General features: G+C 44.7%; 4 protein-coding genes across 7 annotated transcripts; 2 read left to right on the top strand and 2 right to left on the bottom strand.

Moving 5' to 3' along the window:
* Positions 1-2547: 2547 nt before the first annotated feature.
* Positions 2548-18840, top strand: LOC6606161 (serine proteinase stubble). Of its 3 annotated transcripts, XM_002030933.2 has the most exons (11): positions 2548-2935; positions 5940-6659; positions 13445-13507; positions 14203-14802; positions 15003-15196; positions 15289-15596; positions 16292-16712; positions 17147-17336; positions 17412-17709; positions 17939-18088; positions 18144-18840. In XM_002030933.2, the coding sequence occupies exons 3-11, from the start codon at positions 13467-13469 to the stop codon at positions 18276-18278; spliced, it is 2337 nt and encodes a 778-aa protein (XP_002030969.1). In that variant the 5' UTR covers positions 2548-2935; positions 5940-6659; positions 13445-13466; the 3' UTR covers positions 18279-18840. The 3 variants fall into 3 exon arrangements, with proteins under 3 accessions (XP_002030969.1, XP_032577588.1, XP_032577587.1); XM_032721697.1 differs by having other exon boundaries at positions 2548-2670; positions 17939-18840; XM_032721696.1 differs by having other exon boundaries at positions 17939-18840.
* Positions 18841-19262: 422 nt separating this feature from the next.
* Positions 19263-20324, bottom strand: LOC6621669 (MICOS complex subunit MIC27). Its single transcript, XM_032721698.1, has 2 exons — positions 20012-20324; positions 19263-19948 (listed from the first exon to the last, which is right to left on the bottom strand). Exons 1-2 carry the CDS (start codon positions 20161-20163, stop codon positions 19420-19422), a joined length of 681 nt encoding a protein of 226 aa, XP_032577589.1. The 5' UTR covers positions 20164-20324; the 3' UTR covers positions 19263-19419.
* A 456-nt stretch (positions 20325-20780) lies between these two features.
* Positions 20781-23356, top strand: LOC6606158 (growth hormone-regulated TBC protein 1-A). Its single transcript, XM_002030930.2, has 4 exons — positions 20781-21093; positions 21174-21388; positions 21461-22092; positions 22153-23356. Exons 2-4 carry the CDS (start codon positions 21360-21362, stop codon positions 22482-22484), a joined length of 993 nt encoding a protein of 330 aa, XP_002030966.1. The 5' UTR covers positions 20781-21093; positions 21174-21359; the 3' UTR covers positions 22485-23356.
* LOC6606157 (twist-related protein 1) lies at positions 22972-25056 on the bottom strand. Of its 2 annotated transcripts, none has more exons than XM_002030929.2 (5): positions 24908-25056; positions 24332-24525; positions 24010-24268; positions 23688-23899; positions 22972-23632 (listed from the first exon to the last, which is right to left on the bottom strand). In XM_002030929.2, the coding sequence occupies exons 1-5, from the start codon at positions 24952-24954 to the stop codon at positions 23505-23507; spliced, it is 840 nt and encodes a 279-aa protein (XP_002030965.1). In that variant the 5' UTR covers positions 24955-25056; the 3' UTR covers positions 22972-23504. The 2 variants fall into 2 exon arrangements, with proteins under 2 accessions (XP_002030965.1, XP_032577920.1); XM_032722029.1 differs by having other exon boundaries at positions 24025-24268.
* Between the last annotated feature and the right edge of the window lie 1441 nt (positions 25057-26497).

The following is a 26497-nucleotide window of genomic DNA, read 5'->3' as shown; positions in this document are numbered from 1 at the left end:
CTATCGACTGAAGAGGAGTGGAGTGAGGCCTCATTGGCATGACAAATTGCGACCCATTTATCTTGACACTGACTTTCACTTTGAACCAGCCCAGACCCAAAGCCCGTAGTTCACACACGGATCACGAGATCTTCAGCGGGTCCATATTATGCAAATGTCAATCAGAGAAGCGTTGACAGGATCCTAAACACCAAGGTCTACACTAGCATCAAACTAAATGTGGCTCAAAAATTGTTACTTAACAAAATGCTGATTATAAAATTTATAATTTTAAAATTTATAGATTAAAATGTTAATCTTGTTCGAAGCAGAGCTAGATTTTTTTTTGGTTATTTGTATTCGTTAAGATTATCAAGCCTTTTCTTTTAATGTAACCCAAACTTATTTTGTCTGCAACCATGGGAGCCGGCATAATTGGCAAATATATTGGCAGCATTTTGTTTCAAGCTCCATTCATTGTGTTACCCATTTAAATTAACGATTCGAGGTTTGATTCACGTGTAAACGATTAATCAATTCCCAAGTAGAGAGTCCGACTCCAACTGGCTCCGATCCTTCCACCTGCCCCCTTGCCACTGGAAACCACCTCTTCGCCAGTCGAAGAGTGCCACTTGCTGCGTTTGGTTCGCCAGCCGCGGGGTTGAGGAGCTGGATAAATGGGTCAGTAAGGTGGAATTCGATTTTCGGCTTACATCGAACGCTTAGAGCCAAATTAAATATTGGTAAAAAAAAAGATGTCATGGGGAGTTTTTATGGCAGAATTGAGATATTTTAGTTTCGGGCTAAATTGGCAGACCCATAACAGTTGGAATTATAAAATGGAAAAATGTGGGTAGAAGAAAAGAGCGTTAAACCAGACCCATTAAACCGGATAGGCTAAATTAGCCGTCAATTTTATAATAAAAGATAAAATGCATGCCTTTTTTTGTTTATTTATTTATAGAAATTAGTAGAAAATTAACAAATTATGTTTTTAATAGTCCAACTAATGAGTAAGCGACAAAGTGTTCAATTTAAAAAACTTTCGCCCCTTTCATTTATAAGAACAACTTTATTATTTTTCCAATAACTCGCTGTTACCCCTTATTTACAACTTCATTTCCAGCTGATTTATGATCGTTAAGCGAAGACAGTGTTAAATGATCTGGGATCAATCGATGTCTGATTAATTCAGTAGTAAGAACTCAGCAATTGGCATGGATCCTCGATCTCAAGTCGTCGACGATCAACGATCAGTGTTGAGATTTCTGTCATTGAACTGCTCTGCTGTGTTGGAATCCATTGGAAGATCTATTTATCAGCGCGCAGTCAGCCATGAATGAATGTTTCTCTTCATTTTGCCAAGATCAGCGTTCGAGAACCCAACGACGTTCGTTGAACTGCACTAAACCGATCAGCAGACCATTTACAATGTTCGAGTGTTAATTTTTCAAGCCGGTTAGCCATAAGAGATTATAGGCAATTTCAGATAAATTTGCTAGGAATTGGCGAGCGCCGTCATGCAAATCGTTATTCTTTCCAGAAATCTGGAGTGATCAATGATCTGTGCAAAAACGTAAACGTAGGCTTTTTAGATATGTGATTACTAGTTACCCCATTTTGTAAGTAAAAGGTTGCAAATAATTTATGTTTGACTTTTATTTCGAGAAAGTAAGCTCAAACTCTTCTCTAAGATTTCGCAAGATAGCCATCGGCCTAACAGTAATAATAGTATATATGTACATGGGCGATTTCTCCTATTTAAAATCCGTTTTTAATACTGACTGTATTTACATATGTGCTCCTTTGGAAACTCATTTAAATGTGGAATGACAGCTGGCCCACGACTGGCTATAATAATTCCCCCTGTGCTACCAGTATTTCAGCATCCCGGCGTGAATTGAACTGAATCATCGGTTTGACCGCTCTTGGCATCCCCCATAAAAACGTCAACAATAGGCTGCACTCAGTGTTATGTAACAGTTATACTGATAACTCATAAAAAATCCCAACAAATGAGAGGCGAAAAATCTTTAACACTGACCCACTTTCAAAAGTCGGTGAGTCAATAAAGAAACCGCACACGGGTCGCAAAATAAAAGAGCTTGCGCTAATACGCAGATTAAATAATCGCCGATCCATGAATCACCCCAGAAGGTGGGGGTGTGCTTTTCAGGGTGAGGGGTGCCAGTCCAGTGACAAAGTCTGGGAATGGGCGGGAAAGTGGCCAAAAGCATTCGGGCCAAATTGCTAGGCAAATGTGTATGTGCACACGGCTGTTTGTTTACCAGCGAGCCTGGGGGTTCGAGGTCGCCGCAGCCGTAAACATTTGTGCACTTATCAATTTGCCAGGCAAAGAGCTCGCAATCAGCTGTTCAAACGAAAGACTTAAGGCACAAACTTGCCCGTCATAAATCTCTCTTCGGCGCCGAAGTCTGCGGTTTCTGGCTTCGGCTCTCTTCTTTCCAGCACTCTTCGAGCGGGCTTTTCTCTGGGCACCTGGCGCAGTTTTATGCGCTGGCTGATGCTTTGCCGGCCGCAGTTTGGTTTTCACAGCGCTCGAGTGCGGTTCAGATCGGTTTCCGATTCGGATTCGGTTTCGATTTCGCTGTTTGCTGTTCGCTCTTCGGTTCGCACACTTGCAGCTCCATTCTATATGGGAAAAAAGCACAAGAAGAAATTCACGAAAAGGTGCCTAATTTTGTTACACACTTTAAAATTCAGCCCAGCGGCTAGAAACCCACAAAAAAAAAAGATCAAGACGAAAAAAATAAAAAATAAAATAATAAGAAGTAACCGAAACCGACAAGACATTTCAATCAATCAAAAAGACGCAAAACCTAATCGAAATTGTTAATCGAAAATTACACAAAATGGAAGAAACTGTTAAGAAATAAAGCCATAAGACCGAGCCACCGAAAAGTGAGAGTTTTCCTCGTTCGTGCCCATGTTCGAGGTAATTTTGCCGTAGTTTCTTCATCTTGGGCTCCCTCTTCTCGATGCTTAAACAAACTTGCGACTCAATCACGACTAATTGCGCATGCGAGGCCGCTTTGTGCGTATTTAAAGCGCCGCCTCGACAACTTATGCCTCACATATGCATACTCCTCGTATATTACAAAACCGGAGCTCCACAAGCTGCTTAATATGCGTGTCACGTTGCCGGCCATCAAGTTCAAATTGCATTCGCTGTCAACGCATTGCAGCTGTGGCAGCAGCATTTTCTGCTTGCGGCACGCGTTGAGATTTTGAAATTAACACCCCGAGGGGCGCACAAACTGGAGCACTCGGGCTGCTAATTAAGAAATAAAGCCTTATCGGGCGCAGCAAATGCTGACAGCAGGATAACAGAGCTAGACAGGATAATGAACTCCGGAGCTGCCAGTCGATAACTTTTGGCAGGCGACATGAGCACTAATTAGGCGCAGGCCCCTGCTAAATGCAAACTGCAATCGCCGCTCAACTTGGCACTTGTTGGCCAAAAAAAAAAACAAAAACAACTGAGACAAAAATCACGAACCGAGAACAACGAAAAACGCTTTTCAGCTTTAGCTATTGCTGCAACTTCAGCTTCAGCTGCAAATGCAAAGTGAGTTAATGCCGCGGCAGCCAGTTTTTCCTGCTCCCGACACTGTCAAATGCCAACTCGCGGGCTGGGCGACTTGCTCGTGAGGCATTTAACTGCCAAGCTAATGCACTCACTCACAGATACTCACCAACACAGGCGCACACGCGGTGGCAGCCGGTCAGGGATCTAATACAAGTGCAGTTAATTAATTTCTTTGTTGTTCTCTACGGTAAATCATGCCGTGTGTGCTGGCTCTTTGCTTCCTCGGGAGAATTTTCGCACAGAGAGTACAAGTATGTGCCATAGGAAAGAAACACATATGAAGGGCTTTGAGATATTACCATTATCTAAAAAGAATGTTCATATAACAGAATATAGTATGTTTCATTGAATTCTGTAGTAACTCCTTTTAAAGCTCCTGACACAACTTTTTCTGCAAAACAAAAAACACTTCTTTTACTGCTAAAATAATCATTCACTTCATAGTGATTAACTTAAAGCACAGCAGTCAAATCAAAATATAAACAGTATATAATGTTCCACATATCTAAGTTATATTGTATGAATATGAACTTTAAAAACCACCAATTCGATCCCATTTCTCGTTGTGTAGCGAAGGCAGAAGAACTCCGATCTTACACTGCTTACTTCCCACTGTTTATTGAAGACTTCTCCACCGCCAAAGCTGGTGCCGTGGTTTTTTCACCAGGGACTCCACACCAAAGTCTTTGACTTTGTCTTTTGTTGCAGCTACTTGAACTGCATTTGCATATAAATTAGTTTTGATAGCGTTCCACGGAGTCGCCAGTACCAGAAGCAGCAGCAGTTTGATGTTTGTTCTGCAAATGCGTTGCGAAAAATCAACTTGTGGCTGCAACTGCCTAACGGGATTCATTAAGTAAAGTACAACACAGCAGCCGCTGCGAATGTGGAAAAGAGGATGGGTGCAGGGGGGAAATCTCAAGCGATAAGTCGGCAATAAAAATTGGCACCACTTTGGCACAATTAAGGCAAGGGGATGGGGCAACAAAAGATCGGGTGGCCAAGTGGCCAAGAGCTAACTGGCCAGCAGCGTGGCTAAGGCGCTGCACCAGTTAATTGTTGGCCGTTGACAACTTCCACTTGTCGTCGTCTTCGTGCCACAAGGAAGCATACCATTAAGCGGCAAAGAAGTGCAAATTCACATTTAATGAGCCCCCGGGCAGGGGACGGCGGGTGCGCAGAGGGGGTAAAGGGGCAGGAAGCTGCGGCTTCAGCCAGCTGAAAGTGATTCCTGTGGTAGGCTGCAAGTGCGATTGCCACAGGGAAAAGATAAACAAGGGAAATAAGTGGTAAACAGCAAATTATTGCTTTAAAGAAATTTAATAACATAAAAACTATTCAGCCATAAACTTTTTTACAGTTTAATTTTTTCTAAGGCTCCATTCACATGCAAATTATAAAGATAAAGTCAACATACATGCTGCATATTATTAAGAAGAAATATCAATCATAAAAATAAAATGGAAGAGTATAAAATGTATGATTAGATAATTATTTTTAACTAGTCCTTTGAAGGATATATTCTGGGATTATTATATTATTCGAAAATTTAAACTACACAATGATTTATTTGACTATAAATTCTAGCTAACTACAAAGATATACTTAAGCATAATGCACCATTCGGTTTAGATGCGTCTTTTATTGCTCTTTGTATACTTCCAACATTTTACTCCAATGAATCGAGTTTGCTTTTTATGGTGCTTTTATATCGACTAATTTTCTCGCGTCAGAGAAAACACAATTCGTTAGCCCAATTACAGGTGTGATAATGTTCCTCTCACCCAGTTAAGCATCTTTGCATTTAAAGACCGTCAATTGGGAGGGGACCCCCTTTGGTTGGAGCTTTCGAATCGGAGATTCAAAATTATAAACACGAAACATTAATTCGTTAAATCGTCGTCGACGCTTTCAACTGTCACTTTTGAGTGGTCCGCGAATGTAAAATGCAATTTCCATTTCCATAACGCCTCATAACTCAAGATAGCCATCAATTTTGGGTCTTTGGCTAACTTGGCTACTTGGCTAACCTGGCTAACTGGCCGACTGGCAGCCTGGGCAGCTCCAACCTGTTCCACGGAGCGGACTCCCCACGATCCGATCGGCCAGCTGATATGCATCAATTTTTGGCAATTCCGTTCGGCTACCAGCGAATCGAATGCAAATAGGGTCCGCCGAGCGGAGCGGAGCGTTTTTGGCCTAATCACATGGCTGTCGAGGGCTTTTTGCATAAATTTCGGCTGGCCAAGAGTGAAGCCGAAAAACGATGCTAGGCTGGGCTGGGTGATTTCTAATTCGATGATCGTTGGCCCATTTTCATTAACAGCTCCACTTCTGTTTTGTTTTGCAGCCCACAATACGTACGCCCACGACTGAAGAAAGGCAGTGAAATAAAAAGAAATCAACCGAAACAAAAGTGAAAAACAATAAAGGCCACGGAAAACCACGGTGCAATAAAAGCTTAACTCAATAGCAGGGGAAAAAATATTTTCAATTCGAGACGTCGCAATAAAGAAAACAAATAAAGTTCGAAAGAAAACAAAAAATAAAGGCCCCAGTAACAATTAATTAAGAGTGTGGTGCAGCTATAACAATAACAAAAAACTAGCTCACATGTATTTACAAAAGACTTTTACGACTTCGCAGTGAAATGCAAATCAATTAAACATCATATGTATTGTTAAAACAAAACGAAAAAAAAGGAGTTAAAAACGAAAAGAAATTTTCGTTACAATTTGATTTGCCATTACCCGAGGATTTGATGTGTTTTATTGACCATGAAAACGATGGAAAGTCCGCGACTCTAAAAAATACATATTTAAAAATAATTAACGAGAATTCCCCAACTTGTGCGTGCAATCATTTCGAATGAAAGCAAGAAGAGTTCAATCGTAAATGGAAAAACGGCCAAGTGAAAAAAATGGCAAGAAGTGAAAATCAAATTTAAAAATCCATCAAAAAGTTTGCCGTTCTACAAAGATAATTAAACATTTAACCGACTAATAAAGCAAGGCGTAAACTTTACAATCGCAGCCAAATAGCAAATAGCCGAAACTGAACTGAAAGCCTAGTAAGTTTAAGTATTTATTATCTTTATTGTCCAAGCTTTCACCTATGTAGCACCAACAAATTTAACGATGCTTTTCGCAGATAACTCGAGTTTAGCCCGAAAACATCGCATTTAACACCGAAATTAAAAAAAAAAATCAAAGCCCCTCCAACAAAATCTCTTTTCACGGTTCTCATCCCAGACTAATATTTTTAATGATCCCATACATTTTAGCAAGTCTCTTAATTAGTAAATCGCCCGTTAGGTCGGTTGCCTAATTTACAAAATATTCTTGTCGCTTGAGAACTCCCTAAATATTGTGTATTAATTCCCCAAAATTGTTTACACCTTTGTCAGGTGCAATTTTCCCAACTAATTTAGTTGTGCTGTTGGCCCCGCTCAATTCGCCCAGCCATTCTAATTTCGCAATACTCGGTTACCCCATCGAGAGACTTGACTGCAAATCAGAGTCTGCCGGATTGCATGCGGTTATCCGACGGAGTGGAGTGTTATAAAATCAGCAGTCAATCCCCAGTCGATGTCGTCTTCCAGTCCCACTGGATTGTGTCAACCTCGGGGCTGTCTTTTTTTTGCCACAGCGTGTGTCGTTTTATTAGCGAAAGTCATCGAGCAGAATAATTGTTGCAATGTGGACGTCTTCCCTCCGGTTCCATCCATGTGCCATCTGCCATGTGCCTTGTGCCATATGCCATATACCAATATGACTTCCATCCTATAAGATACCATACCTTACAATCCCATCACCATCATGCGGCAATCAAAGCGAGCGCTCATAAAGCGCAATTCACTTGCGCGTAAAACTAAATTTGTACTCCTGCTCTTAACCAATTTCGGTGTCTCTGGGCCTTTTGGCCCACCAATTGCAGTGTTGGCAAGCGGCAGTCAGCAAACTGTGACCGTCTTTCGGATGCCTACGGGGTTATATAATTTTCCGAACCCATTATTCCATTTGTACAACTTCAGGCGAAAAATGATTTAAGTGCGTCAAAAATTTCTGTCGCTTTGGGAAATGGTGAAATAATATCAGTGCGATAGTATAATTTCTGACTATTACGGCGATTGGGAAAGACCTTGGTCTCTAGGGGGGAAGTTATACAACAAAAGTGCAGTGCCCTTGGGCATCACTCAGTTAAATTGATTGTTTGCTTTTCAAATTTACTATTTTCGGGTATTTGATTATTAAGCTATTACAGGTCCTTAGTCATTGTCTATCGTAAGAGGTAGAATTCATTTGTTAAATTTTATATTTCATTAAAATGTATTCCCTCTTTTGTTCACATTCTAACCACTTATAAGTGTCATGCTTAAGTAGTAATTTAATGTAATATAAATGTATAAATTTTAATGTAATATAAATGTAATTTAATGTAAAAATTTTAACTCTGCAAGTTACAGCATAGAAAGAAATGTATGATATAAGCCAAGAAATTCCCACCAAAAACAATGACAGTAGAGAATGACTTTGAGTATAATCAGGGTCATGAGGGGGGTTTACTTTAAAGGAATTATCTAAGTGGCTTCATTGTTACTCCATAAATGTCGTTTGCAGTCAATCAATAAATGAGAACAATAGAATCTTGACCAGGTTCGGGTCACATAAAAACACAAATCAGTCAGTTATTATCCATTAAGGTGATTTTATGACATCAACACAGATACAAGATACAATTTACAGCTATAAGCCGCAATCAAAGTCTAGACGACGAATGCAATCGCTGAATTAATCATTGGCCAACATGGAGCCTCCGAATGAGTGGCCAAAGTGGCGAGTGAATGAATGAATGAATGAACGAGCGGTCTGTGATTATGAATGGCCAACACAGATGTATAATTATTTCTGCATTAATTGCGAACACAGCAATTAACACTCTTGACACTCATTTTGCCGAGCCGAAGACCCAGTTAAAATGAGTCTCTGGAGGTGTGAATGGGCTTGAGTCCATCCATTGGTTCAATTGATGGGCAATGCGGCACTCCTTCTCGGCCACCGGCCATTCTATTTTCGCCACTTTTCTTTTCTAACTTTCTGCAGCTCATCTGCCCGGAGGGCCTCTTGGCAGCCACTCGAGTTGTCCGCGAATGGGACAAGTGAATGCTGATTGACCCACTGGATGGGTACGATCCATGGCCATGGGATCTCTACCATCCGCTGCGGGCATGCTCAAAAGTGATGGCAACGTGCACTTCATGCAAATTAACGATATGGCAGGCGGTGTCTATCCCTTGCAGTAACAGCACTTAGGGACATTTACTTCGAGCTCTTTTCACTTTCAATCTGTCAAATTGTCACACACCAAACTAAAAGTGGCAAAAAGTGATTGCCCCTGCACGACTTTGGTTCAAACATTTTTGCCTGGCATTTTTTCGGGCCGAAAGTGTTACGCTTGCGATGCAGAGACTGTTACTTTTCGAAACTGCTTCTTTTTTTTTGCCGTGATTGAGGCCCTCATTTACGGTCAATTCGGAGCGTTACGGTTACGCACGTGTTGCCGTAACTTCCTCAAGGGACTGCGACTGGAACTGGAACTGGGCCCGATCATGATCGTGAACGAAATGAGGTCTTTCAATTTACCAATCCATTCAACTGGCGGGCCCTCAGCGACCGTTATGAAATCGAAAATGAAGCCATTTAGAATAGGTGCTGGGAGAAAAGCCAACTGGAAATGAAAACCGAATTAATTATGCCGCAGAATGGAAAATAAATTACGAGAAGTCACTTTAGAACCCGACCTTAAAAGCTGCCCCGTCATGCGGCTAGAGCCTGGCGAAGACAAAGTAAATGTTTGGACAATGCCCAGCCAGCTCACCCCTTTTATTTTATTCTTTGGCAGCGGGAAAGCCCATGCCCATGCCCACCAAGCGAAGAAAAGGAGGGAAAACAAACAAACAACAAACCGACAACAATAACAGCTGGGGGCCCTCGGGGCAACTAAACTCTGTGGTCAGTCAGAGGTGCAAGTGCAGCAGCGAGTGGAGTTGCATAGCACTTGACCATGCCCACTGGCCATTGGTGGCCACCAACCGCTGCCCGACTGGCTGACCATTGGCCATTAGCCGCGTGAGGTTAATAAACCAGGGAAAACCAACCAAGCCCACTCTCGAGGTGATTTATGTTTGTGGCCCAGTCTCGGAAACTTAACAGGTTGGAAACGTGTTGCTTTAATTTCGGACCGACATACAGATCGGCAAAAGCCGAAACTGATGCCTCCGGCCAATGACACGGCGGAGGATGCGTTACACATTGCGTATGCGTAATGCGCCAACAGGCTGCAAATGCAATTAATTAGCGCTCGCATTTGATTTCAATCAGTGAACGGGCGCCAGGCTGTAACAGTCGCTCCATAAAGTTTACTGACGAGCTCGAAAAAGGAAAGTCGGGGAATAAACAGCATCCTGAGGTATTTATTACTTGCAAACGAAATAACTTAAAGCTAAATTGCAAGAAATAAAGAGAAAATGTGAAAAGATTTAACAACTCAATAGGAAAGTGCCAGGTACTGGATCTATGCATTATACGTCTCAAATTAAATCACAATTTCATCAATAAAGCCATTAGGCTCCATATGTTAAATGTGTAAAAGACTCGTAAAATTTAACAACATTACTCTCTCAACTTAATGACCTAGGTGAATAATTGATTTTATTTGGGATAAAAGTGATGTCATGCATCTCGGAATCACTGTTAAATTATAACTGCATCTTTGAGTCATACATTATTCATGAAGAACTTTGGCTTGGCTCGTAAAACGGTTTCTGGCCATTAATCCCTATATCAAATGGCTGTCATTTATCATGCCCGATTATAGAGCTCCATATTTCCTACAGCTATTCTCAGTTATAACGAGATTTTAAACCCTTCTTTCAATTTACTGCACTGCTTCCGCTGTTCGAGACTCGTTTCGCTTAGCTTTTTTGATTTTCACATTGATAAGCGGTCGACTCAGGTGCAACGACTTTTCCCCCTCACTGTTCTAAGTACTCATATCGTTCCCAACTCGGATTCCCCATCCCAAGTGGTAAGGCAATCGTCGTAGCATCGAGCGACCGCCTCCAGGTATGGATGGCATGGATTTCACATGGCCGGCCACTCAAAAATTGTGTTTGCGTTACGCGCAGTGATTATAACAAGCTTCGAGCCCCTTCTTCACTTTTTCTCGCTCGCCAGGCCTCTTTCACTATCTCAAAAGATGCCGCCAGGCCCAGCTTCATCTGGGCTGTATTGCCCCTTGCCCCTTCTAAAGAAACCCTTCTACATACACACAAAAAATTAGTCTTAAGGAATGTTTGTAAGTTTCTCGTAAGCCTTTTGATCATATAACAAATCAATATGCAAAGTAACTATTTTCCAGTGTACCCCTTTACCTGCTTAAGTCGCTTGTGGCTAGTGCAATCCAGTTGTTTATCTTTTTCATTAAGCTGGGCGCCCTGTCATCTGTGCCGTCGCCTGTCGATTGACAAAACGCCTACCGTGTAAGCGTCTTCCTCGTCCTCCAGAGCTGATAGCAGATACCACTTGCTGGAGCTGGAGATGAAGCTGGAAGCTAGTGGCTGGCCAGATGCCGATGCCCCCGGACGGGAGTGCTCTTCACTAAACGAACTGAGACTTTCCTCACTTTACCACACGCCAATGTAAGTGGAAAAGGGCAGGGGCGGCGGAACTTAAGTGACTGACGCAAATTGCGCAATTGTTATTACAATTACTCTTTTCTACTAAGTCGGCTGCTGCAAGCCCAGCTTTGAGTTCAAGTCAGCTACTCAGCACGTACTTGCACTTAGCGAAAAAGGTTGGAGATTCTTTGAAGACAGTGTGAATGTAGCTAGTTCTGCTACAACTTGAACTACATTATTTCATAAATAAAAATTCTTGGAAAAAGTAATGAAAGTGAAAACCAGAGCAGAACAATTATTAAGCCACTTTCGATAAAAGTACAGTTTAAACTGTCTGCGCTTCAATGCCGATATGAACCAAAGAAATCTACAGAATCCGTTGTTAGCATAGATATAATATTTCAACTACTAACCTTTAATTAATTTAAGTATCTAGAGATTATTTTTGGCAGTGAGTGCTCCAGACTTCCCAAAGAGCCGACAAACACTGGCAGGTCATGTTGAAACCCAGCCAAGTTGGGCTAACATTTTTCTAATAGCTCTAGCATTTTGCTGGAAAATCATTTGGCCCCTGGGCTGGATTTGAGTCTTTGTCTGTCTGGTCTTGAGTCGATGTCTGCCCATTTGACTGTTTGTCAGAAGACCAGTGGTGCTACTCGTCTTTGGCTCGTTTTGGGCTACTAAAGATAGTCATTAGCACGAGAGATTGCTGTTGCTGCTGCTACTACTGCTACTATTTTTTACCCGCTTCTGTTTTGGGGCGTTTAAACGGGGTAATTACGTTTCGGGTATTTTTCGACCAGTTCTCTGCGAAAAATAAGCCCAAATCTAAAGAAGGCAACGAAATTGAAGAGAAGTAAAAACATCGGCTGCTGCTACTTTCGTTGAGGAAATGAAAACGTAACGAAATCGATTTCCAACGGTTCATGCGCTATATGGACACAAACTTCATAGCTTCATAGGTCTACAGCCGGCGTGTGGCAGGGGCAAGCACATCTTTACCCCCCGCGCCCAATTGGAAATAGAGTTATTAGAAGTGAGCAGCGCTAACGTTTCGTTTGCGTTTCTGGCTCAAAGGAGTCTGCAGACCCGGCCAATTGATGAATCGATTCGAGCGACCCATGAAGAACTTGGCTCGAAGTCGGACACACGATGTGGGGAAAAATGTTCGGGGCCAAAGCTGAAATTAATCTCGAGGCACATGTTCATCCGCCGCTTCCACATCCACATCAACTCCAACTCAAACTTCAACATCAATATCAATTTCGGTTTCAATCAACATGGACATGAAGCGTTTTCCAAGCCAATGATGTGCACAAAGTATTTGGTATCAGATTGCATTCAAACGATTTGTAATTATAATCAACATTAAGATGATTAGGCGATAAACGGGATTTGGCTGGGGCCGCGCTTTGAGTATCTCATGTATGAGTGTGTCGAATGAATGATGTTTGGGTATCTACATTTTCCAATGAGTGTTCGATAAATATGAATTAATCCATGAGAGAGGTTTGTTCCATACATATTCGTTTGAATATATAAATTAATTTAAGTATGTAAATTTTTTGTTTTTTATGGTTCATCTTAACCTTTTTTTACTTTCTATTATCATCCGAACATTTTAATCATAATTGATTGATTAAGTTAGTCCATTTAAATAAAGTTCTACCAATTACTGACTATTTACCTACTCGAACCTCTATTTGGAAGTTCCTTCACCTCAGCCATCCATGAGTTGCATAATATTCCCAAGTGTCACATAATTGCCACGATCCCGCCCCCAAAGTGTTGCCAGCACATCCATTCACATGGCTCCTTTCCGCCTTTCCCCCAGTTATCATCGTTGCATATGACCATCATCATGATGATGGCGATCTTGTGATTACGATCTGTGGCCGGCTAATGCCGCAATCTCTTGTGTGTGGGTTGCCTGGTGGGTGGGCCGTTTGAAGCACCACCAGCTCCACCGGCACCACCACATGCATGCCAAACTAAAGTTAGACATCCCGCAGTTAGCCTACTAATTACAGCCGGAGCTCATTGCGCCCGGCATTCTCGATGGCAGTACAAACATAAACCATAGCTCTTGGCACAATAAAAAAGAGCATACGATTTTCTAACAACAAACTTTGGCTAACCATACTGATTATTACCATTCTCCGTGCAATCCATTGCAGACATGCGCCCGGCACGTTACCGATGAAGCAGCCAACTTTAATCAGACCCAGACTCAGACACAGGTGAGTTGACAACCCGGGGGGGGGGTTGGTTGGATGGGGTATATAAGGGGGCACGTGCAACTGGGGAGGCAGCGATGTGTGCTACCAGTTTAGGTTACAAACCATAAAGGCAAACATCTAATTTGGCCAGCAATGGATTGGCTAAACTTTAATTAAATTTGTTGAAAAGAAAAAATAGCTATTCCGCTTTGATGAGCTGCAGCGAAGAGGAGTACGAAAGGGGTGGGGCAGCACTGGGGTGCACTTGCTTTTGGGACAAGAAATTATTAATTGTAGCATGTGTCGTTTGACGTCGCCGTCGTGCGATCGCAATAAATTTTTTCCAGTCTTGTTCAACAATAAAACAAGACAAGAGCCACGAAAAAAGCTGATTATGAAGCAAAAGTGAAAAGTTGTAATTAAACCAGTCACTGACTGCACGGCGAGCAGCACAAAAACAAACTGCAGCAACATATGCAGCAGTAGCAGCAGCAACTGCAGCAGCAGCAGCGGCAGCAACAATCATAAAGAGTAGAAATCGTTGCCTGACTTTGGCTTTTTTTCTTGCTGCCACTTTTTGTGGCGACAAGTGCGCTTAATTAGTGGTGGACCCAACGGCGGGGGGTGGTCCCAAACCCAAACAGGGTTCTGGTGGATGGGTTCCGGCAGGCGAAACAAGACTAATGTCCGAAAACTGTCATGTCCGTTCCTTGCAGAAGAAGCACACCAGCGGCAGCCACCAAGATGTGTCCCAAAAGGCATTGGCTAGTCAACAACAGAGCAGCGGGCTCGCGAGGATCAGGAGGAGCTGCGGCGCGGAGCAGGCGCAGTCTAGACCAAATAGTAGAAGTATTAGTAGCCTTAATCGTAGTCAATTGCCTGGCCACAGCAGCAGCGGCGCTGATCACACCGCCCGACAGCCTCGAGTCACTGGGCTCCCTGGGCATCCCGTCATCCTCCGCCTCCTCCTCCGAGGACGACGATGGCATGACTAGCGGCTTCTACCGCAGCCCGCACCGCCTGGAGGGCTATCCGCAGTTGCAGCAGCTGCAGCGCGGCCAGAACTTCAAGATCAGCCCCAAGCCGTGCTCCTTTGGCCGCGTCGAGGGCACCTGCATGTTCGTGTGGGAGTGCATCAAGTCCGAGGGCAAGCACGTGGGCATGTGCGTCGACTCCTTCATGTTCGGCTCCTGCTGCACGCACAACTACACCGACAACATCGTCCTGCCCCAGACGGCCTTCTCCTACACGAGGCCCACCAAGCCGCTCACGCTCCGCCCGCGACCGCCGGCAGCGCCCTACAAACCGATGATCAGGTAAGAGATTAGCAACTGATGGTAACTTGTGTTCTGTTACGAATGTCAATAAAGATTTAAGATCACTATGTCAGTATAACTTCATCAGATTAACAAATAGTGCATATAAAAGCGGCTTGAAATATAGCATAATATATATAAATTATTATATTTTTATAAGTATATGTCTTACTTATTTCCCGATGAATTACCGTCCGCAGCGGCATGACCACCATCGAGCGGCCTCATGGCGCTGGCACCCTTGTGATTCGTCCTTCGGGTCCGCACCACCAGGGCACACTGGCACGCCCGCATCCGCCGCCCTACCAGAGCAAGCCCACAACTGCCTCGGATCTGCAGGGCTCAGCCTCGCATCCCAGCTCCAGTTCCAGCTCCAGCTCTAGTTCGAATCCCAGTAAGTGGAGCGCAATGAGGATGGGCTTGGCGCCCCCGCCCACCGGTGATGCATTGTTAGCATGAATTGTAACAAACAAATACTATCCGCAGATAGCATTTGGCATACATCGACCCAGCAGCAGCAGCATCAGCAGAACCACTGGCAGATGACCACCGAGCCGAGCTTTATTACCAAGCCGCGACCCACCGGCTGGACCAAGCCCGGCATCGTCAATTTGCCAATGCCCGCGCGACCCTCCAAGCCGTCGAAGCCCACAAAGAAACCGATTGTCTACGACCGGACACCGCCACCGCCGCCGTCCGTCCCACCGTCCGTTTCCACCTCGACGACATCAACGTCGCTGATTTGGCCGGGCCAGACGCATCCCCCGCAGCCGCATCGCCCCACCAGGCCGCAGGTATGTAAATACGAGTCTGGTTCGGCTTTTGGGTCCAGGTTCATGTTCTGGGTCCTGGGTGCTGGGTGCTGGGTTCTGGGTGATGCATTGATGTCGAAAGCGAAACAAACGAGCCACGAGGTCATTTACTCCTCGACTGCGACTGGGACTGGGCCTCCAACCTCAGCTCCATAATGGCAGGCCACAGCCTTGGGGGACATTTTATTGTTTGCACAATGCGGAGCCGGAGCCAAAAGTTGATGTAAGATTCGCCTGCCGCTCTCAGGGGTGTGTGTGGAATTTAGGACTCTTCCAGGAATGGGTACCTTAAGCAGAGCATCCCACTTGCCACTAACTTGAAGCTGAGGAATAAGATTAACATAAATGGGAATTCGAAGAAAACTGAAATGAGCTGGGTAAATGTTTATGCAGCCCAGTTAATTTTAAAGATCATGTTAATGGGTTGTGAATACTCAATTGAATTCTGTTTTAAAAGTCGAATCACACTTTATTTTGTTAGAGCATCCAAACTTTCATTTAAAACCTCTAGAAGGTTGCATAGTTAATGCAGATTTAGCGGCGAAATGAAAAATTGATTCTTTGCGTGGAATGGGAATGGAAATGGAATGGGAACGGGCAATGGAGAATGATTTGCCGCCGGACGACCCTGGTCGAGTATTTTAGCATAATGTTTACCACTTTGGCCTTCCTTGCAGCTGTCGCCGGGCACATCATTAGCCGCATCCTCGTCCTCACACTGGCCATCGTCAACCACCTCATCCACTACATCCACAACCACGACAACAACCACTCGTCGGACAACCACACCGGCGACCACAACGAGGAGGACCACGACAAACAAGCCCACCAGGCCCTACCAGCGGCCCACCACGGCGATCTCCAGCTCGAGCACCTCCACCACTTCGAGCAATACTCCCGCCACAACCAGGCCGATTAGCTCCAGCAGTTCCAGCAGCAGCAGCGGAATCGTCACCAGCTCCCAACGGCCAACGCAGCCTACGCACCGTCCGCCGGTTCTGGCCACCTCCGGCATCGAGTCCAACGAGATATCAGACTCCTCCATCCCCGACGCCGGAGCTCTGGGCCATGTAAAGACCATTTCGGCGGCTCGCAGTGGTGAGTGACAAGCCCTTGCACTTGGGGAGGCCATTTGAATGACCCTTCAATATATGCTTGCTCATTGTAGATGATAGTTTATTAGACATAATTAATATGTTTTAAAAAATCTGAAATAATTGGGTATATTTTGAAGATACTCAATATCACGACTTCAATTTTGTTAGTTAGCAATATCTACAAATTCTAGTTACAATTGTTTTCTGATTTTTTGTAAAGATATATTTCAATATTTAACTCAAGTTTCGATAGGAGCAAACTAAATTTCATAAGATAAGAGTTATTTGCTTTTGAAAATATCTCTGTAGACCGTTAAAGAATCAATTTGTGAGAGGTTTCGAGATACAGTACCCCCAATAAGATACATTGATATGTACAACTGACTTCGCTAGCACCCATCCTGACAATGCAATTTGTTATTGCTGCAATTGCAGAGTGCGGAGTACCGACTTTGGCGCGGCCCGAGACGCGAATCGTGGGCGGTAAGAGCGCGGCCTTCGGTCGTTGGCCCTGGCAGGTGTCGGTGCGGCGCACCTCCTTCTTTGGATTCTCGAGCACCCACCGTTGCGGTGGCGCTTTGATCAACGAGAACTGGATAGCCACCGCCGGACATTGCGTGGACGAGTGAGTGGATCAGCCCAAAACCGGACCAGATTCAGATCCAGATCGAGCTAATCCCTGCCCCTCTTCCATTTGCAGCCTGCTCATTTCGCAGATACGCATCCGCGTGGGCGAGTACGACTTCTCGCATGTGCAGGAACAGCTGCCCTACATAGAGCGCGGGGTGTCCAAGAAGGTGGTGCATCCCAAGTATAGCTTCCTCACGTACGAGTACGACCTGGCGCTGGTCAAGCTGGAGCAGCCGCTCGAATTCGCGCCGCATGTCAGTCCCATTTGCCTGCCCGAGACGGACAGCCTCCTAATTGGCATGAACGCCACGGTCACCGGCTGGGGTCGTCTCAGCGAGGGCGGCACCCTGCCTTCCGTCCTCCAAGAGGTGAGTGTTAACACGACTTTAAGCTTCATTTTTAGAATGCAGCGACAATGATAACCGCTGCGAATCGAACGCAAAAGATTGTCGGTGTGGTTCTAAATGGAGCGATTGCAATTAGGAAAGTCAGAGAGATCAAAAAAGGGATTTCCATCGTGAACCTTCAGATCTATATCATAAATCTAAAAATAAAGTTAAATGCGAGACACAAAGGTAATCTAATACATTTTAATAGGTCTCCGTGCCGATTGTAAGTAACGACAATTGCAAATCGATGTTCATGCGAGCTGGTCGCCAGGAGTTCATTCCGGATATATTCCTGTGTGCGGGCTATGAAACGGGAGGGCAGGACTCCTGTCAGGGCGATTCAGGAGGTCCACTGCAGGTAAGATGCCCGATGAAGCAAAACCATGAGATATATGCTAATACATATTTCGCAGGCCAAGTCGCAGGATGGGCGCTTCTTTCTGGCCGGGATCATCTCCTGGGGCATTGGCTGTGCCGAGGCCAATTTGCCCGGAGTCTGTACGAGAATCTCCAAGTTTACGCCGTGGATACTGGAGCATGTCAGATGATGATCAGAAGATACTGACGGCGGCAGATCGACTTTTGTTATTTGTTTTAATTTATCAGTTGTATCTATAAGTCTTGTGTGATTTATCTTAAAGGAATGTTAAGCGTAGTTAGCTTCAATTTAACAATTTTAACAGCTTGGCCTTGTGGGCCACTGCCACGCCCCTATCCGCACTCACCCACTCACTTACACACACACACACACACACACAGTCAACGCCCACTAATTTAGTCTAGCGAAATGTTAGCACCGTAAGTTGTCTAACAAGGAAATCGGTCGGATTTCGAATTGGATTATCTATTTGTATATAGCCGAAGGGATAGGGGGTTTGGGAGGGGTAGGGGGGATTGGGAGTCATTTGCATGTCCACAAGTTGTTGGTATTTTAGTGTAGTAATATTTAACAATTAACTAAATCTATATTTATTGTAAACAAATGCATGCAGACATCCGAACGTTGTTTGTATCTTGCCCAAAGAACAAGTCTATCTATAGCGATGCGAAAGCTCGAGAGCAATAAAAGATTACTGAAAATATTGTCTAATAAATAATGCCGCACTCGGAGAATTGGTCCGCTCGAGATACCCATCGCTATAAGAGCCGATTTCCTCCTCAGCAATGGCAGAAACAAACTGTGTGAATGGGTGATGGGTATCGCTATAAGAGCCGATTTCCTCCTCAGCAATGGCAGCCCCCGAGGGCACCGCGAATGGACGGCCAAGACCATTCACACAGTTTGTAGTCATCGCCATGTTCGGCTGCGGGCCATGGTCATTGACGATGATGATTGGCACAATCGGTTTTGCACGTGGGGAGATGGAGGATGGGAGACATCCGCAGCCGACACTTTCCTCCGGATTTCACTTTTCAACAGCTCACTGGCGTGACATTTGACTTGACACCAACACCTCAATTAATCACTCGAAGATTTATTTGAGAGCGGGTTCTGGCCACGGCCCACACATATTTGCCAAGTTAAACCGCCGTTTCACTTTTGGGACGCGAGGCCAATTTATTTCTGGCAACAAGAAAAGAGATAACTACTTTCGGATAGAATTCAAGCTTCATACAACTTAAATCGATGCACACTTCACGGCCGGATGGAGGTGGACTAGGAGTTCCCTTTTAGCGGGAGGGCACTTCCTACTTCTTTTTGGGGAAGATAAGATCCTTTGCCTCATCGTACAGGTCGCTGGCCATGTACTTAAGGTCCTCCAGCGAGGTAGGGAAGGGCACTGCGGGCACTTCCTCTCCTGGCTTCACACCCTTGATGAAGTTGTAGGCCACGGCGAAGATCTTACGGCCCTCGTAGAGTACCACGCGGCAGTTCTCTTCCGCCTGGCGGGGGTAGCACATGGAGGCGACTGCACCAGCTCCAATGCCCGAATACAACACCTTCTTGATGAAGCCTCCACGGGCGGCGAAGATGAAACCAGCCAGACCGCCAACCACAATGGCTCCGCTGCGGTGCAGGGAGTTCTGGGGCTCGTTCAGCATGTCGATGGTGGACTGGGTGTGTGCCTTGGCGGTCTCCACGTAATGGCCGACAATGCCGGCCTGATCGGCCACCGCCTTATATCCAGACTGCACCTCCTCGCGCACAAAGCGGACTCCGGCCTCCAGGTTCTTGTGCAACACAGAGTCTTGTGGTGGATGCCGCTCTGGCTTGGGTCTGCGGGAGCATTGAAGAAGTATCGTTTACGCTGGGACCTTTTTCCTGCATTGGGTCACTCACTCTGTCTTGCGCAAGCTGCCGTAGATGGGCAGCTCGCTGGGTCGGCACACCAGGCTGCAGTCCGCCGCGCTGGAGGCTGGTTTCTGGGGCTCGGGAGTCGCTTTAACGGCAACCGCCGCCATGATTCCCATCGTTGCCGTTCTGCGCAGCATTTCGAAGTGGTCAGGAGGTGGATAAAGTGCCTCGCTGGGTCGATCGGAGTGTGTGTACACACGGAATTTGGCCAACTGTTTGGTAAATTGCTTATTTTACATCAGTTGTTAGACATTGCGTAATTTGTCACAGCACGATGCGACTGAATGACGCATGACGACGAATGAAAGCAGTGGGTGATTCGTGCAACAGATGTTCACAGCTGTCACGCGTGAGGGTGGTCATTACCCGATATATCGGTATAGCTACTAGCTTAATATGTTAGGTTACCTATTTTCAGCTGTTGATCAAATTATTCAAATATTTTCTTTCAAATCATAAATAGAGTGAAGATTTTTTTTAATTCCATTCAGCGATTATTTCCTATTTTTTTTTTTTTTTTTTTTTCGCACGGGTCCCACGGCCACACCTCCCAACCGACCGAGGGGCGCTGCCGTGTATCGTACGGCTCGATTCGCGAGAAGATATAGACGCGATATAAAAAATAGAATAGGAACGAGGAAATGAATATAATATATGGTAACTATTTGGATCTTAAGCGATATGTAATAAAGCAGTTCGATATATCGCATTACAAATATCGTAGATTGGAACTAGTTCCCCGTTGTGCCATTTTCCCAGTTCGTGACTCTGGTCACTCTGCACAAGACGCGAATTTTATTAACCAGTAAAAACAAAAATATGAAAACTCAAGCCCACTGATAAGCGGACCAGCAATCTTCAATGAAATCACTACTTTTAAATAATCTGCCTTTGACCATCTGCAAGCGCGCGTTAAGCGGAGCCAACGCACTCGCCCACGCCCACCCCCTTGTCACCTGTCCGTTGGCCGCCCACCCAAATCGGTCGTCGGTCCGTTAATGTTATCAGTTCAGCAGTGGGCGCGCACAAAAGGCCATCCATCGCTCAAGGACGAGGCGTAGGCAGAGGTAGTGCCAGCGAAGGCCAAATGGGCTTATAAATAAATGAAGGGCCCCCAGTTAAAGGCAATATTTATTGACTTTTGCAGCAGGTTCAATCCGTTGCAGTTGCAGCGGAAGCGGCAGAGACGTAACCGCACAACGTGCGCCGAATACGAAATCTTTTTTTGGGGCCATGCCACGAGCCACGAGCGGCTGACAGGAAATCGTGGCCAACGTCGAAGAAATCCACACTTCTCCACTGTGAGCAATAGAAACTCTAGTCAATAGTTCATATGGATGCTACCGCAAGTTCAAAGTTCAGGTGAGCATTCAGTTATATAGCAATTATTTTCACTTACGCATGTCTTTACACATCTAAACCGTACGTGGTTAGCGATGTGGACGAATATGGCTTCAAGCGTGGCGACCACTTCGACTATAACAACTACTCAAAGTTCATGGATGGTTACCTGAAAACGTTAACGCGACGCCGCATGAAATGGGAGGCCATTCTGCAGCAAAACACCGATCTCACCCAGGTGGACGCCAAGCTGAAGCGTTACATTCGGAAGGGCATTCCTGGTCCGTACCGTCCCGACGTCTGGATGAAGATATCTGGAGCTGCTGCCGCACAGCGTCGCTCGCCGGATCTCTTTCGCAACCTGCTGCGCACCGAGCCCTTCGACAAAGAAATCAGCGATTCCATATCAATCGATCTACCTCGTACCTTTCCCGACAATATTCACTTCGATATGAAGAAGCAGCGGTTGTACAACATTCTCATCGCCTACGCCCATCACAATCGGGACGTGGGTTACTGCCAAGGTCTCAACTACATAGCCGGCCTGCTGCTGATCGTCACCGACGATGAGGAGAAGTCCTTCTGGCTGCTCAAGCATATCGTTGAAAACATCGTGCCGCAATACCATTCGCATAATATGGCCAACCTGCTGAGGGATCTGGCCGTGTTCCGGGAATTGGTCATCCGGCGAATTCCCGCTGTAAATCGGCATGTGGATAACTTGGGTAAGATTTAGGTTAAAGAACTAAGTCCATAATCGGTTGCTAACATATTTTTTATTGTAGGCCTGCCCTATCCGGTGATCGCTAGCAAATGGTTCATCTGCATCTTTGCCGAGGTGCTGCCCGTGGAGACGGTGCTACGCATATGGGACTGCGTCTTTGCCGAGGGCTACAAGATCGTTTTTCGTGCCGCCCTAACCATGTTCGTCACTCACAAGAACGCCATTCTGGGCTGCGATGATATTGCTGCCCTGGCCAACCTATTCCGGGATACCATGATCCAGGACAACATTGTGACGGACTGTCATGGCTTTGTTGAGGCCATGTTCAGTCTGCGTTTGAAGAGAAGCGAGCTGGAGAGCCTACGCAAGGTGGCCGTGCTTAATACGGCCTAAGGAGCCAGTGTGGAAAGGGCTTCATGACCAATAGATCAAACAACAGCAACAAAACCAAAAACAAATTGGAGAAGCAATCGAAAAATCAATTATTAGGAGCGTAGTTCAATCGTGTCATTGTGTTTATGTTCATTATTGTGAGTGTGCATTATGTAATCGTTTCTATTTAGTACATACCTATATGTGCGCGCATTTGTATTACCATTGTAGCCAAGGCCAACACAATTTGAGTATTAGCCAACGAAATCTGGTCGAGTTACCAAAGCGAAATTAAAAATGGAACAGAATTTAACAGATTAGTTTAACCGCATATGTACATACGTACCTATGCCGTAGGAGTAGTAGCCAAAAGTTTCTAATTGATATCTTCCGCATGTAGTCCAAATAGAGCAAGTACATACCTATTATATATACACACATGCCTAACCATCGGCAGCGCATTTAGCCCTCGTTTTACCCAAAAAAAAACTGTTTGTGTTCTAAGTTATCTTGTTGATCAAAGAAGTATTTATTTTCGAGTATGTTTACTTTGATGGCAGCTATTTTAATGTCTACGTCTAGTTGAAACATGTATTTACTTTTATAATATATAAATGCTTTTAAAGTTGTTACATAGTTGACTAACTGTAAAACGTCTGTTAGCTGCAACCGGTTTGTCGGTTTGTCAAATCGGTTGCCCAATACTCAATACTATTTACAAAAGATTTATCCTGAAATATAATTTGAGGAATTGATTTGTAAATGCATTATCCCGCGCGCCTTTGAAACCAATAACTATTTATTAAACACAGTAGTGGGCTTCAATGGCAGATGGGTCTTGTATTTCGTGCAGCCGAGACGCTTTTCAAATAAAATACTATTGCTAACTGTTAGTAACTGTAGAAATATATACAGCCTTAAACTAAATTGGGAGATCAAAACCTAAAGGGAAGACTTTGTAATCTTTCGGGAAGATCAGAAACTTAAGTGGTAAGTGCTTTCAGCAGTTGATAGGCTAAGCCTCAAATTTATAGGGTGAATCTACGGCATTCCGCAATGAGCTCCGCACATGGGTTCCGAGGACAGAGCCAACGAGGTAAGCAGGGTTCGCCTACCAGGATGTACTCCGAGATTCTCCCAGTTGATCCAGGACAGACGCGCCGTGAGATCTGCGAAGCGAACCGTTTATTGACCATTGATATTCCGACCAAATTCTCTACTCACCACTCGTATTCCAATTAGCCCTGTCCGCTTTGATCTCCCCGCGCAGACACTTCTCCACATAGGTTAGGGGATCGTAATCGGTTTGTAGTACCTCACGGAGCAGAGATATATAGGCGATGGCAAGCCGCAGAGTGTCGATCTTGCTCAGACGTTTCTCGTACGGAAATGTGGGTACATGGACCCTTAGCTCATCGAAAGCCGAATTGATGCTGCTGCAAAGCGCAAGAAATACAAAACATAAAGAAAAGCTTGTTAGTTATAACTTCTGGTTAAGGGATCGTGGGATAGCAAGTTGTAAAATGGAAAAGACCATTTGGTGTACCCAGTTGGGGCGGACCTCTGGATGCGTTTCCTTTCCCGCACATTGGCCGCCTGTCGCTGCATTTTGTAGCTGGACGCAGTTGCAGCTCCCACGGATCCATATCCAGGATTGGGACCACCTGCACCGCCAGGAGTAGCAGATCCTGCGTTGCCGCAACCTCCTCCACTGCTGCTGGCACTGGGGCTGTTGCACATTAAGGGTGCTCCTCCCCCGGAATTGTGCACCCCCATTGGGTTGGTAGAGGAGTCAAGCAGATTTTCTGAGGGATTTCAGACAGATATTCAAGGTGTCTTAAGGTAAATATATTTATTCTTCGTCTTACCTCCGCTATGTTGCATATAATGCTGCTGGATGTGACGCAGGTTGTTGGAGCTCAAACGCAACCCAGAACTGCCACCGCCACCTCCGGATCCACCACCTCCACCGGTGGCGCCTCCGCCTTGGTGCTGACCCGCATAAATGCAGGAGGGCAAATCGTTGATCAGATCATCGTCGAAATTGTGGAAAGGTAAATGGCTGTTGGCGAAAATAAATCGATTTATTCATTGTGAAATTAATTAATTCGTTAAAGGTAGGAATTGAACATTTGATGATTAAGTCTGTATTGTGAAGACTAAAGTCATTAATTTGGTATCCGTTTATTTAATCAAATCGAGATACCGACGGCACTGTGTATGTGACTCCACTTCTGCGCATGTATGTAAATAATTATATTTATTTTTTATTAAGTAAGACTGTATATATGATCAAAATTTCAGTTATTTGATTAAATAAATATGGCATAAGTTCTTCGCTTATGTCGCACAATAAAATATATTTGTATTTTATCAAGGATAATGTTTCATTATAATCAGTGAATAATTTAGGTATTTATTATATATATTATAGACATCCGTACCTAATGGGCGGCGAAGACGACGAATCTGGCAATTGATTTCGCGACATTTTCTTATAAAATTTTTTATTTTCTCACTGAACAATTTTAATCTAATTAAAATCTAGAACGACTATTAACTTTTCCGACACTTCTACGCACTTCCGCTGTCCAATAAGTTAAAAACTTTAGTGAGTCCATCTTCCGGGAATTGCGAGCCTTTTATAGTGCTGCAGATCCAATTGGAAATGCCACAACTCTGGCCAGGACCTTTCCACCCCTAAACGTCCTTGCAGCCAGTTACCGTGCGCCCTCTACGAGATGGGCGGAGCTTGGCAAGTACAGGGTGTTTGCCCCTGCAAGTGGAACGGATGCTGTGGGAATTTCGTTGGACATATTCGCCTCTGGCTACCCTTCAATTGCTGGGCGTAGATCTGGATTTAATTATGGTAGTTGATTTGCCCAGCTACTTTTAAATCTGAATAACTGATATTTGTTCAGATACATATTTTATCTTAATGAATTTTTAAGTTATAAGTTATTTTAATCAAAATTAATAATTTAATTTTTATTGTGATTCCATACCTTTTAAAATATATATCAAGATTTATTTATACATTTCTTTAATGCACAAAATTGGTTCGTTGATTGTAGGACAGCTTTAAGTCTCCCTAGCCGACACCATACCATTCCAGCCACTCCCCTTTACGATCCAGCTCCATTCGCTTTGTGCTTCCTTCACCTGTTTTTGACATTCTGCCATTATATTTCGCACAGCAGGAAGTCGCCATATTTGAGTCCACCGCTTTTATGATGGGGGAGGACGAGTGGAGCTTTCCGGAGGCAGGAGACCAGTCTAACCCTACGCCAGATAACTCTGCCGCTTCCCCTACTAATGTGAGTTTTTACAACCATATGGGGGAAGAGATATACTATGAAATCTGCTGGTAATCGGAGTACGATATAGAGGCCCATGGACCTGTTGATTTGACTCGACTAAAGTTCGATTCCCACGGGACGAGGACACAAAGCAGAGTCAGGGCAATTAGATCGAAGGCAGATAGCTGGTCGCTACATTTCACGGCTCATTTAACTTAACCAGAACCAGAAACAGGATCAGGATCAGAATCGGGATCTGGAACCACTCGAAGCCGCAGTCTTTGTCAGCAGTCGTCACGGGGCAATTGTTGAAATTGAATTATGTTTATTTGATGTTTTGGTTTGCTCGCAAATTAGCTACGTCAGCCACGTCAAAGTGGAGAATTCCCGCCCAGTCGGGCGACCTGGTCGCGTGCCCTAACCCGAGGCGCGAAAATCCCGAGCAGACCGATCCCCTGAACAAAAGGACTGGGCATATGTCAGGGATGCGGATGCGCAAACCTTTTCATTACCAGACAAATTTGCTTGTCGCACGCGTCGGCGCACACTTCGCACACCCCTCGCACCCAGAACACCGGACTCTGATGACAGTAATAAGTTTTGATGGAGGGTAAGTGCCCGAATCCTGTACAGAATTCGAGCTCAGACCGATTGAGGTGGAGATAGAATTGTGGTGCCGTGAACAAAGCTGACGTCCTTAAGTGAAATCTTGTTACCAACCAATGTAAACACGAT

The sequence above is a fragment of the Drosophila sechellia genome, chromosome 3R (genome assembly GCF_004382195.2).
Source record: "Drosophila sechellia strain sech25 chromosome 3R, ASM438219v1, whole genome shotgun sequence".
In the NCBI taxonomy this organism is placed as follows: domain Eukaryota; kingdom Metazoa; phylum Arthropoda; class Insecta; order Diptera; family Drosophilidae; genus Drosophila; species Drosophila sechellia.
Note: the sequence above shows the minus strand (reverse complement) of the source record. Positions and strands in the feature narration are given on the sequence as shown.